Genomic DNA, 13,706 nt, shown 5'->3' with positions numbered 1-13,706 from the left:
CCAGAATTTATCAGCTAAAATTGTTCACTTACCACTCAAAGGATTACATTTTCATAGAAAGAGTTTCATATCTGGATTTCACTGATGCAAGATCGTCTTAGTCATCTGACTATAATTGCCATCTGTGCATCTTTTCATGTTCTTATTGAGATGTTTAGAAAGCCAAAAAAAATTATGTGACTAGCCTAGCAGCTGAATCATATTTTATGGTGAATATCAATGCTGGCACAGGAAATGCAAGATACTAACTCAGATCTTTTCGAATGATGGAAGAAGGAAGAGGATTTGTAAACAGTTTGCATTGTAATAATGGAATCTTTATCCAGGCATTACTGTAATTTAATAATAATAATTTTAGATCAGATTGTGGTTTGGGGTTTTGAAGGATTTTCTATTTGTTTTTGTTTTCAAGAACATTCCCTTTATGTAAATTACACATTTTGCAGAAATTGTCGTAATGTCTTAATTTTCATGTCTCATAATAATTATTATATCCCATATATGTTAAGTTATGCATTGTGTTATGAAAAATGCACACGTATTTTCAAATACAAAGCATAAACAATTTGTAGTAATTGAAGTATAAACTGGAATTGTTTTAGTTGCTGAGCCACATTTAAGAAAAAAAAAGCCATAATAAACTTGCTAACATTAGAAATTCTGATTTTTTTAATAGGACAACATGATATATTTTCACTGTATGGCAGTGCCCCCATATCCTGGTAACATTGCAGTCTTATTAGCCAAAATTAACAACAATTTTATTTGACATTGACAACCATAAGGTAAACTTCATTTTATTTAATCTTTCACAAATAAAACCAAATTTTAATCTTTTTTTCCTTTTTCTTTTCTGTAGGCTTAAGTGAATAAACAATGCCCTTTTTAAAGCATGACTCATTCAAAAGTACACCTTAAATGAGTAGTTGTTCATTTAATTAGTGATTCCTTTGCCAGTTTTTGTAGTGATGTGTACAAATTAATAATTTTTGATTCACAGTACAAGATTTGTGATCAAATAGTACTATTTTCTGCAAGATAAAAATCTTCTCTTTGTAACCAATTTGCACACAATGTTTTCTAGTAGTGTCTTGTGCCTGTTCTTTTGTAACTACATTTTGTATTTCCAGTGCATTAAATTTGTATGTGTGGTTTTTACAGAAGCAGCACTCCAAAAAAAAAAAAAGAAGAAACAAAAAAAGTAGGACTAAGAATAATTTTTAAAGTCATGCAGAGCATTTGAAGGAAAAAAGAACAAAGGCACATCAGGATAAAAATAGTATTAGGAGGTGTATTTCATTTTATTCATCTCATAAAAAGCCTACCTTAATGAGAATATGCAAAAAAAAAAACAAACAAAGAAAATAAAAACCCAAGAAAAAATGCTGGTATGAGATACACACACTTGTTATCTTTTACTACTTGGACTTTCTTGATGTTGTATGAAGAAATTTCAAGTAAAGTAAAATATAGATGTATAAGACAGAATTATACATGTAATAGAAAAATTTCAATCACTTTATAATTTGCATTGGTAGAAATTTAACATTTAGGACCATTCATTTCAAGGAGGGCATTACATAGGGATCAGAAATTTTGGAAGGCTTTCTGGTGCATAATGTTTACACTCCAAAAATAAAAATCTTTCATTTCCTATTTAAAAACATAAAACCAGAGTCACAGATCTAGAATGAAATCTTTTGAAGATGATGAGTGGGGTGAAAAAGTCAATCTTGGTGACAGAATGTACCCACTAGAACAAGTGGTTTCTTTACTGATCATTTCTTGCTTGTCTTTGTCAAGGTGCAATATCAGACTTGGATTATTGTTTTACCGTATATTGCTTTTCTTTCCCCTGCCTGATAGGACTTTGAAATGATACCAAATAATTTGTCCTTCAATTGGTTTCATTCCAGCCTACTTTGTGATTATTTGGGTTTTCAGCGCACTGAAGGGATGTTGCTGTTCCGAAAAGCATTTAAATTGAACTGTAGTAGATTATTATTACTGGAGCCGATACTGGTGCTTGGTTATTTGACCCGTTTCTCATGTAAGCGACATAAACAATTAAGTTACAGCAAAATTGTAATTTGAGTTAAATGTGTTTTCAGGTCTCTGAACAAAATGAATTTCATTACAAGGCTTTCTGCTTTATGTCTGAGGAAAAGCAAGATGCAACACAGGCACCAAAGTAATAGACGACCAACTGCTCCACTTGGATCACGGATTTTAACTGATCCTTCTAAGGTCTTTGAGCATAACATGTGGTGAGATGTTTTTTCAAGGCTGATTTTCATATAATTTTGTATACTGTTTACTATGATGAATAATGATGTGTGTGTGTGTGTATAAAACAAGGTACTGCCAGTAAAGACATGTAAAGGGAGCACTAGAGAAAACTCGAGATTGTCACAAGTAATCTGACTGTTAAAAGTTCTCAATGACTTCTGTAAAAAGCTGCTGAGTACATAGTTAGTCAAGGAATGAAATGCAAAATATTGTTATGCATCAGTAATTAATTAAGAGACAGAAAGTGTAGCAATAAGATAGTCCATATTATTTATAATGGCAGAAGGTTACTTGTTAGGTACAAGGATGTTGCATCCTGGATTAGCGACCTAGTCTAAAACTGACACCACTTTGAAAGGAACATGTGAATTACTTGTATTCTTCTAAAGGTGTACTGAAGATGTTACAGATCACTCAGCAGAGATTTCCATACAGTGTGCAATTATCAAAAAGAGTAAATTGAATCTTAACATAAATAAGCGATATAACAGCAGAGAAGACATCAATGTGTAGATGTTAACCAGAAGAATTGTCCTGATTTGCAACAGTGCATCCCCATCTCTAAAAGGTATTTTTGTATTTAATGGGTGCTCGGAAAAGAGGGAGAATGCTGGTCAACACAGTGGGAAAAATTAAACTAAAAAGGCTAAGATTTTTTGCTGTGGAATGGAGATGAATACAAAACAGCAAGTGATACAGGAAGTGTAGGAGGATAGAAGAATATCTAAATCTGTTTAGAAAGTAGAAGAATATCTACCTAACATATTGGGGAAAACAGGAATTTTTCTTCCTATAGTTCATAACTTAAAACCAAGGAATATTTGATGAAAAGTGGTGAATTTAGAAGCTATACAAGAAATTACTTTCTACATAAATTTTAAATGTAGTTTTGAATTGTGTCACTATTTTTGATAGCAAGGATTTAGCAATATTAGAAAAAGAGTCTGGAAGTGGCTAATAATAACCAATGGGTAACATAACACAGAAGTAACAGATAACAAGTTTCAGGCCTTAAGCTTACTTCATAGAACTAATCTACAGTTCTTATAGTTTCCTCAGAGGTGTCCTTTGCTGTCAGCTGTCAGAGAAGTTCCTTGACAAGGTTGTGTTCTGAAATGAAGTTTCAACTTGCTGTTTGGTTTTTTTTTTAATTACTATTCTTTTTAGTAGTCCATTTTATTTGTTCATTGGTCCACTTTGCTTTTTAATCTAAATTATTTCAAAAGATTCTCTAATCAAATTCTGATTAATAAAAAGGTCTTAAGAATATGACACAGAAAATTGTTCTCTGGTTAATGAACTAGCATCTTTGTTACTCTTTTTAGTCTCTAAATTTGGACTTAACTGATTAGTTAACTAGATCTGTTACCTATTAGTGTTTTCTAAACTAGGTGTCCCCAAGCCATGGTCACCAACACTTACCATCTTAAGGCCAAATTTGGAGTTAACTGTACTTCCATATATTCCTTGGTCAAGAAAGCTGGAAGCTGGTTGATTATTGTGTTAAGAGTGTAAAGTTAATCTGTGTTTCATAAATCTATAAGCAGTGTAGTTCTTTAACATATTCCAGGCTGAGTGCTTTCTGCTAGATGTTAAAATCCTTTACCTGTGTAAATGCTGATTTAAATGTATACTATGTAATCAAGATAGGAAAAGATTTTAAAATCTTTTTTAAAAGATCTTTTAGGAAAAGGACATCCTTTTTCTGTAAGGTTGTATCTCAATGAAATTCAGTTTTGGGATTATTTTTCTGGTTGTTTGGGTTTGTTTTGTTTGTTGTTTTTTTTTTTAATTTCCCTCCAAAAAACTGATCGTGTGTAACTTCAGTTTTTCCTGCTAGCCTTTGGTGACAGTCTCATAGAGTTATCAAACTATGATGCAGATGGTTGGGATGGATTGTGAAAATGAGAGTGAATGGAACAGTGTTGTTCAGAAAATGGATCTGCAGATGCATCCATGTAGCTCAGAAAGGAAAGCAGGTGAAACTGAGTTGAAGCAGAGGTGCATGGAAGTTGTGATGGTCTTGATAAATCAAGAACCTGGCTATGAAGTGGTGTAGGTCCTTGGATCTGAAGCTCACTGAATTGGCACGGTTCTCACTAGGGAGATAAGGGGGATTAGGATGAGGGGTGGTAGTGCTGAATAGATCATACAGGGTGAGCATAAGATATTCATCTTCTCTAGCATTGATGTATGATATCCTTTTGTTTTCCACTCATCATCTTTGGTACTTCATGCTTTGTCATTCTTTTTGTCTGTGTGTGAATTGGCAGAGAGCCAAGAGCTGCTACCATTGCTGCTAGACATACTAAGCAGATTAAATTTGAGAACTAATGCTTTAGATGTTTGCTGTGGTGCTTTTCTGTCATTTCAAGAGAGAACTAATGAGTAAGGTTAAACACTGGAGCAAAAAATGTCTGCTTCTATTCAGGTTAGTAATTGGCATAGTCTTCACATTATCACAGAGATAATTAAACCCTATGTTAGCAAACAAGTTAGTGGAAAAGGACGAAGTTGAATAAGCTGAACTAAAAGCAGCATTGTTTGATCTTATATCAGGCCTACTCATGTTAACAGCTCCTGGTGTGGTTAAAATGGATAGCTTGCTTTGCTGCTGTCAGTGTTCAGCTTAAAACACTTCTGTATTTAAACACTTCTGTGCTTAGGATTCTCCTGTGTCCTGTATTTCTGCCAGCTTGTATTGCCTCATTTGAAGCATCCAAACTGTGTAAATAGTTTGCATAAGAACTATGCTATGTCTCCTCCTTTGTAGATTTTGATCAGGAAGTGCTGCTGCAGTCATGTTGTTTAGGATCTACCATACAGAAATTTCTAGGAAAGAGCCAAAAGATCCTTCTTCAGCTTTATGAATTTCCAAGGAAGGAAAAAGGGAAAAAAAGGTTGTTGAAGATGGAGGGCTTCAGGCACCCTTAAGGGCTCTGACAGACACACAATGATAGATTAAAACTGATCAGCTGAAGATTATACCACAGCAAGTCATCTGTCAGAAGGACTGACTGTGTATTCTTGCCATCCGAATAGTCCTTGGTTTCAGCTTGCTGGAATAGGCAAGGTCAAAAGTGGTGATAGCAGTGAGGGAAGCAAGTCTTTCCAAGAGGATGACTGCCCAGTAATGCTTTTGGTCATTCAGTTTATTCTACTGCAGCATGTCTGTTAGAGCCGTGACACTGCACAGGAACATTTGGCATATGAACAAATACAGGAAGGGGAGAGGCAACCTGCTGGGGACAATAATGAGAAATATTTCAGTAGAGATGCGGAAATCAAGTCTGAGGCAAGCAGACAAATACATACCAATTAGTCTCCCACAATTAACAAAAGAGGAACAGCGAAGGTCTAAGAATTAAATTACCTATATATCACCAGGTACAGAACAGGAAGATGCTCATTAGCTTTTAGAGACAATCAGCTCTTCCAAGTTGGCACCTTGTCTCTTTTCCCATAGTAACCAATGGAATTTTAGTCATGGCCTTTCAGTTAGTTGATTTCAGTAGGATTAGGATCTAATAGATTACTTGAATTATATTATTTAATTTAATCTGTTCAGACTGGATGATTTGGAGGGACAACTGATTGGCTTTTAAAAACAGCCAGCAGCACATTTTTGGGTGCTTCCCATTGCAGCCTGATCCAAACACAGAATCTGCAGGGAATGCAGTTTAGTCATCAGTGTCAGATCTGGGCTTGGTTCTGTGACGGTTTAATTGATTAACATAACATTTGGTTAACCCCTTTACGCAAATAGAGAGGACATAAACTTTGGAACCATTGTAGCACTGCTTGTCTTTTCTTATGAATGTCTCATTCTCTTTTTAAATGTTACTTGTCTCTATTCCCCAGATAAGTAAAATCCTGTTCATCAATTCCACTGGTTCCAGTTGCATAGGTGGATTATGCTCCCTGTTTCAGGAACAGCTGATTTCTTTGCTAAATGACCTCAGTTCTTCATCATAAACACTAGTAATGTGAGAAGTTTCTTGCATTAGGTGTTTGTTGGTAGGTCTATTATATTCAGCTAAACATGGTTCTAATGGGACACTCAAAATACGTTCCTAAAAACACACTCAATCTACAAGATATATATTAATCCTGTTAATAAGGAAACTACTTACTTCATACTACTTCAGTCTCTTTGCAGTTGTAAGATGTTTCTGAATCACTTGAGTTTTACCTAATTGGTGATTAATTCTTATCTATCATGCACTGAAATTTGGGGTTTACCTGTCAGTCTCCTTGTGGTCATTTGATTGCACTCAAAAAAAAAAAAGAAGTATTTGAGACAGTATAGCTAATTTGATACTGTTTTTCCTGGAAAAAAAATATTTTGGAAAATCCTATGAAAAAGCTGGTTCTTCAACTGCCTTTTTTAGGGACCACATGCAGTGGTCACAAGAAGAAGAGGAGAGTGCCAAGAAAAAAGCAGCAGAGAACTCGCTTGTGAAAGTTCAATGGGAAGACCAAGGTAAAAAATTCCTAATGGCATAAAAATTCTTATTTTAATGCTGTTTATGAAAACATTTAAAATGACTTTAGAATCCAGGAACACCCTTTTTATTTCTACATTCTCTTGTCTGAATTTTTTTGTTTGTTTTGGTTTTTTTTCCCTTTATTGTCTCAAAAGATCTCAAAGTCTGTTTTTCTAGCAATTCGGTTACTTATTTGAACAATTTTGCAATTGGGGGAGCAATAGGCTCTATGTAAAACAAGTACATCAGCATGGTACGGTTGTTCTGACTCCTTTTGCAGTTCTTCAGAATGAAACTACTACACGGGACTTTTACAGAATCAGAGGAGTGAGTTTGCATCCAGCTACGGTGCTGGGGATGAAAGTTCCCATGTCCAGTGTTCAAATGCTTTTTAATGATTAGTAGACTATTTAGAGAGCTTGTGTTTGTGCCTTGCACTGTATTTCAGTTGAGCGCCATGAAAGTTGCACTGGTCCCAGCTGGTCCCAGCTTACTGTCTTTGCCAGGCTGAGCTGGGAGTGCTTCAGGAAGCAGTATGTTCACTTGGTGTGGAAGGTGTTCCAATACAATGCAGAGTTTGCACTGTAAATGATTAACGAATTTTGTGCCTATCTACAGAAGGGAAATTTAATGTGTTCTGAGTTTCTGAAGAATGATAGCTCCAGGTTCAAACTAGCAAACTAAACCATAGACTAAACTCTAGGGTAGTTATGTATGCTAAAGCTGCAGTATCAACTTGATAGTGTCATAGAGGACTGGATTCTTAATTTGTTATAGTGTTAGAAAGATATTCTAAAAAAAATTACTTGGATATCTTGGGCCTCAGTTTACTTAGCATGTCTTGAATCTGTCAAATTAGATAGTGTCATTATGATCCTGTACTGAGTTTCACTGATATAACTATGGCACATGTTGGAGTTTATTTGAATTACCTGAGAATGTGCCTTGCATTTGTGCCCTTCATCACTCTGAATGCTCTGGGATTGTCAACCTGCCTTTTGCTGTTACCTCTCACATTCTTTATCTAAGTACAATGTTTGTTTTTCAAAAATTACATCTAATATTTTCCTTTGGTTTGTATAAAAAACTGAAAAAGAGTTCATAATTGAAAAGTAAGCTGTGTGACCATGTAGCTCGTGGAACCTTTAATTCTTCATCTACAATCAATTAGAACTTAGTTTGTGCTGGTGAGAAATGGAATAATTAGGCATTTGTCTATTGCCAAGAAATACAAGAATCCAAGGACATTTTCTATGAATGCCCCTCTGTTTAGAACTTGAATAGGTAAGCACAGCTGATAGTGTTCCTTCAGAAAGCTTCAGCTTCATTCTGCAAGTGGAAGTACATTTTGGCCTATTTGTGTAAACAATGAACGAGACTGAAGCTAACGAGCAGGTTATTTTGGGACCTTGAAAACTACAGTAAGGGGAAAAAGACAAGACAGATTTCAACAGTACTATTATATCACTAAAATAGAATAGCTCTGGTGGGCCTTTTTAAGGCAAGAGATGTTAAATTGAATGAACTCATGATACTACTTTTAGGAATTTGATTTACTTATTAGCATGCCTAGTTTCTTCTCAGGCATGCTTGCTAGTGTTGGAAGATTCTGTTAAGGAGAAACATCAATTGACAAAGTAAGGGATTTCTTTTTTACTTGGAAGTTTATATGTTTTTTAGTTTTGTCATTTTTATGTGCTTTGGAAAATTTAGTAGGTAGGCTACTTAAATATACAAAATGAAGCAAAAATTTGATAATAATGCTGCATGCATAGCTATTACACAGTGGTGCAGGAGTGACCAGTGAAACAATGCAAAATGAAGTGTTCTTCCACTTGAACCTATGTAATTCCATACTAATACAGTTTGAAAGGCTGACTTTTGGTATCTCTTTCCTTCATTTCTGAAATCTGGAAAACTTGATGTGAATTTAAGTACAAGGGTTCTGAGCAGACTTATAGAAAAGTAATGACTGTAACAAGGGGTGATAATAATTTAAAAACCTTTTGAGTAGAAGGGGTTTTCGTTTTTATACTGAAGCTGAGCAGTCTGTGAATGTGCAACTTACGGTACTGAAATCTGATATATATGACCTCAATCAACTCTGAACTTACATTATAGAACAAGTCTGTGCAATTACTCTGCATGACCAGGTCTGGCCCTTTAATAATACAATTGGATGTATTAAATGTTAATTTTAAAACATTATGCAGATTTCTAGGACAAGGCATACTGCCACCTCCTTCCCACTTCCCACTGCCTGTCTGTGCCTCTAATGATAATTCTCAGGAAATAATATGTTAAGATTTAAATGAGAGTAGTAGGAGAAATGCACCATATATTTACTCTGTGCATTTTTTATTGAAAAAATTAATGGGTCAGTGTGAGTGGGGACAAAATTAAAAAGGCAACACATTATATGATCTACACTTAGCAAGAGATGTCAGGGCTAATAAGATACTTTTGTAAATGCTTTGGGAATGAGGGGGAAAAAAACCAGGAAAAAAGATTTAGTTTGGTACTTTGGTGGAATAAGGAAGGGAAAACCATCAACAAAAGAGACATTGAAAAAGCTGTAATTCTTATCTTTTTATCAGCCTGCCTTTGAAAGGGTTAGCTGCAGTCCAGTGGCTAGCACAATTAGTGCTGGTGAGAAGGAGGAAAGATTGTTCTGGAACTGAGAAAGAACAGGTTACAAAGTACATCCATAGAGTACATGGATGACTGGAAAAGCAGAAAAGAGAATATTTGCTTTTTTAAAGAAGGGAGGTGGGAAAAAAAGAAGAGTCAGATAATTAGTTTCGGTTCCTGGAAAAATACTGGAAGAGTACATCCAGAGCTTGCAGACACTGGGTTTGAAAGAACAAAGGAGATGAATACTGGCCAGCGAATATTTTTTCAAGAATAAATCATGTAAAATCAAGCTAATTTCCTTCTTGGAGAAGGTTACAAGCCCTGGGGATAAGGGAAAAACAGCAGACGTCCTGAACTTTATCCTTAGTCAGGCTTCTGACTTGCTTTATTTGACATTTTCATAAGCAAGTTAGGCAAGCGAGAGCTAATGAAACTGCTTTTGGGTGAGTGAATGCCTAGAGAGATCCTTTCAGAACAGAAGGCTGTGCTGGGTGAGGAGTGTTTTATTCTGTGTCCAGTTCTGCTTGGTATTTTCATTAGTGACCTCAGGAAATTGGAGACTTGAAGATGATATTAAGTGAAGAGATGTTTCAAGTGTGGTGAAGGACAGGATTAAGATTCAGAAAGATCTGGACAAATGGGGGGAAAAAAGAATTTGAAATATGTAAGTTTGCTAAAAATAAATGCAGAATACTGTGCTTTGGAATAATTCCTTGAAAAAAATACTAGGCTCTGGAACAATTGGCTAGGTAGTCATTTTGCAGAAGAAGATCTGAGGGTTGTGGTGAATCACTAGCTGAATCAGCAGTCATGCTGTTGCAAAATGGCAAGCTGGGAGTTATAAACAGGATTACAGCCTGTGAGCCTTGTAAAGTACTCCTTTTGCTCTGCATTGATAATGCCTTTACCAGAATACAGCACTGAAAAGTAGTAAATCAATTGGAAAGAATCTAGAGAAGAAGAATTATAATTATCAAAAGTCTAAAAATCAGGAGTTGCATTGAAAAAAGAAGAGAGTTAGGTTTCTAGAAAAGACATTTAATGGGAGACATAGTAAAGCACTTCAAATATATAAATAGGTGTTGCAAAGAGAAAAGTGAGTAATCTCTGCTTTATCTACTTGGTTAATGGGACAAGAATTGCTGGACCTAATTGCAATACAGAAATTATAGTTAGGTAGTGGAAAAGATTTCTAACTGTTTTGAAAGTTAAGGACTGTAATATATTACTGAAGAAAGTTGTTAAACCTATATGAAAGGTGGTATTTTAAGAATAAGTTGGAGAGGTCTTTGTGGAGGAGTATGAATTCCCTGACTGAGTGAAATCCCTTCCAGTCCTATTCTTTTACATTCTAACATTCCGTTACAATCTTTTGTGAATTAAAAGATCTACTGTAAAACTGGAAAGTGTTTTGAAAGTAAGAAAACCAGTATGTTTCTTCTGACTGTATTGTTGAATGGTTAAGCATGAATTATTGTCTATATGCTATGCAGTAGCATCTATCACGCATGTTCACAGAACTGGATTTCTAATTGCTGTGGTTTTTTAAGAGATGATGAGCTACCAACAAATTTGCAATTGATCACAGAATTTCATAAAACATGAAATTAATTTCAGTTTAGTATTTCTTAAATAATTGAAAAGATGCATAGCTTTTAGAATGTGAGACAAACGAAATCTTCAGCTTGCATGTTTTGGTGATGCTGTTCTATTATGTCACTATATTAAAGAAAGTGATGCAGAAAGCCTGTCTGCCCCTTCCTAAGTGACATAAAATCTAATTAAACCTTCATAGGAATATTTTTGAGCACAGATTAAGGTAAATCCAAAATCTATATGTTTTAATTTAAAAGTACAATCTGTGGAACCATGGGTTTTTAAACTGTATATTTGAGGTCTAAATTCCATGTTGCTTTAGAGTATTTTGTAGCTAAGCTTGTATTCACCAAGGTTTTGTTCTCTTTTAATTTCAGATAAATATGAGAGAGAAGCCAGTAAATATTGGAATGAATTTTACAAGACCCATAAAAATAACTTTTTCAAGGATCGTAATTGGCTATTTCTGGAATTTCCAGAAATTCTTCCAGAAGAAAAGAGACAAGAATTGAGAAGAGAAGAAAGATCTTCAGAACACAGAAAAATAAATAGTACCAACAGTTTTTCACACAAAAATGAAATGTTTGAGGAAGGAGAAAAATACTGGAAGAAAAATTATCGAGGTGGTTCTACTGCTGTACAAGGATGTGTATATAATAAAAACAAAGCAGAAACAATTAGTGAAAATCCTCAGGGTAAAAATTGTGGAGAAGAACTTGACAGACTAGAATCTTTCCCTGGAAGTGATGCCACTTATAGAATATTAGAGGTAATGCACTGCAAAAGTTCTACTCATCATATAGAGCTCCACTTAATTGCTCAAAAATCTGATAAACATGCTTAGTAAGTATCAAAAAAGTGAGCATTTAGAATTTAACATACTATATTCATTTATGGCAGAAACTTTCACAGAAACCTAGCATATGGACTTTGTTTTTCCTTTAAAGTTTCTCCCAAATCAGAATAGGGCTAGATAATCAGATTCCATTGTCATTGAAAGTTGGGTTTCTGATTTCCTAAGGAAACTTATATTTTTAAGTGTTTTGTCTAAAAGTGCAAGTAGTTGACATATTCTTGCCAAATGGTGAAATTGGACAAGAATATTGCATTTTCTTATGCAGTTTGAGAGATGGATTCTCTCAACTTTAGAAAGACATTGAGGAGAAACATGATCATATAAATTATTTGAGAATTGTAGTATGAGCTGTTTATACCTTTTCTGTCCAACATACCTTCAACTTTAATGGGTCCTACGTGCCAACTAATTTAGGACAAAAATAACAAAAAAGGTTTTATTTGCTTGTTTATTTTAACTTTGTTTCTCTTCTGGTTTCAGGTTGGTTGTGGAGCTGGAAACAGCGTCTTTCCTATTTTGGAAGTTCTATGGTACGTAGTGTTGGATTTTCAAATATAAGACTTGTATTCTCATCTTCTTAATTTTCTCCAAATTTTGGTGCTAGACTAGTGCTGCAGAAAGTGTTGAGTGGATCATTTTACAGCCCTGAAATTCTTACTGTGCCCAGAGCACAGATAATGTTGGTAGCACCATATACAGGATACTCCTCATATTGCTTAATCTTGGTCTTGGGGAGACCATATTTGCTGACAGAGTTTTGTCTTCAGGTTCATTCAGGCTGATTTCTTGTAGTTAATCTTAGGCAGGCAAAATATTCTCTTGTCTTACATGTCACTGTAAAGCTGCCAGGTATCTCTTAAAAAGGCCAAAATCAGGGACAGTAGATAATGGCATGTGATCTACTGGAAAGAAGTTGCATTGTTTCTGAATTGGCTGGTGTACTTTGTCACATTGCCTCAGGTTTTAGTGTCAGGGAAGGCACAAGTCATGTATTGCATTACTTAATTCACTGAAACATCTTAATCCACTTAGCTTCCAGTTTTAGAAAAAACTGTTATGACAGCTTGTCCTCCCATCCATGTAGGCAGGAAGGTTTTATTGGAAAGACTATGTATGTATCAGGGGTTGAAATAGATTTCGTTTTAGTCATGCCTTCAAGAGTTTGAGTACAGAACAGTTCATTATTCTGCAACTGAATTTTTATTGCTAGTATCACCACTATACAAAAATATTCCATTTTGCAGATATGGAAACACAGCAGGAGGAATCAAGTGATGCACCAAGGTCATCCATGAAACCTGTGATAGCAATGCCTCTTCATCCCACAGGAAATCCTTTACTTTAGACAGCATGTAATGAAAGGGGAGCCCTGTTTCATATGAAAACTTTGAAAAGTAGCACTGTATAGGAAAAGATATCCTGTAGCTGTATTAGAAAAGATGAGACAAACTTTTATGTTTTCCTCACAGGAGGCATTAGTCATAGATTGGCATTTCTGATAATTAAGAATCTACTCTTTGGATATTTTTCCTGGTGATCTCTATTTTTATGCAAATCCTTCAGTCGATCACATTGGTTGATACACTGAAAAACTACCTCATTTGTCTTGTATATGACTGAGTGGAAACATCTCTTACCTTTTAGTAGGCCTGGCTTTATAGAACACTTGCTTTTACTCTGAATTTAATAATACAGAAATTGCCTTTTGTATGCATATAAAAAGAAACCAGTGTCAAGCATGAGTGTACCCTGGCTACAAAAAAACTTTTCACTTAGGTTTGTAATGTAGCTTTTAAAACTGCTTCCCCCTGCCTCCCTTAAAATTTAAGTTACTGCTTTTTAGT

The 13,706-nt window shown here is 35.0% G+C and overlaps 1 protein-coding gene across 5 annotated transcripts in view; it reads left to right on the top strand.

Annotated features, from left to right (window-relative positions):
* The window catches only part of METTL8 (methyltransferase like 8), a 79,579-nt gene that overhangs the window by 60,293 nt on the left and 5,580 nt on the right, over positions 1–13,706 (top strand). For 2 of the 5 annotated variants that reach the window (XM_029959854.1, XM_018072516.2), the window contains 5 exons: positions 677–785; positions 2,112–2,267; positions 6,681–6,772; positions 11,384–11,775; positions 12,343–12,392. In XM_029959854.1, the coding sequence (XP_029815714.1) occupies positions 2,125–2,267; positions 6,681–6,772; positions 11,384–11,775; positions 12,343–12,392 (677 nt within the window). In that variant the 5' untranslated portion in view covers positions 677–785; positions 2,112–2,124. Of the gene's footprint in view, positions 1–676; positions 786–2,111; positions 2,268–2,678; positions 2,858–6,680; positions 6,773–11,383; positions 11,776–12,342; positions 12,393–13,706 lie in introns of those variants that run through there. The other 3 variants (XM_018072518.1, XM_018072517.1, XM_018072519.1) reach the window with 3 other exon arrangements.

Source organism: Manacus vitellinus, unplaced genomic scaffold, assembly GCF_001715985.3.
Source record: "Manacus vitellinus isolate BGI_N305 unplaced genomic scaffold, ASM171598v3 scaffold_22_pilon, whole genome shotgun sequence".
Classification (NCBI taxonomy): domain Eukaryota; kingdom Metazoa; phylum Chordata; class Aves; order Passeriformes; family Pipridae; genus Manacus; species Manacus vitellinus.
The sequence above is the reverse complement of the archived record's forward strand: the minus strand, read 5'-3'. Positions and strand labels throughout refer to the sequence as shown.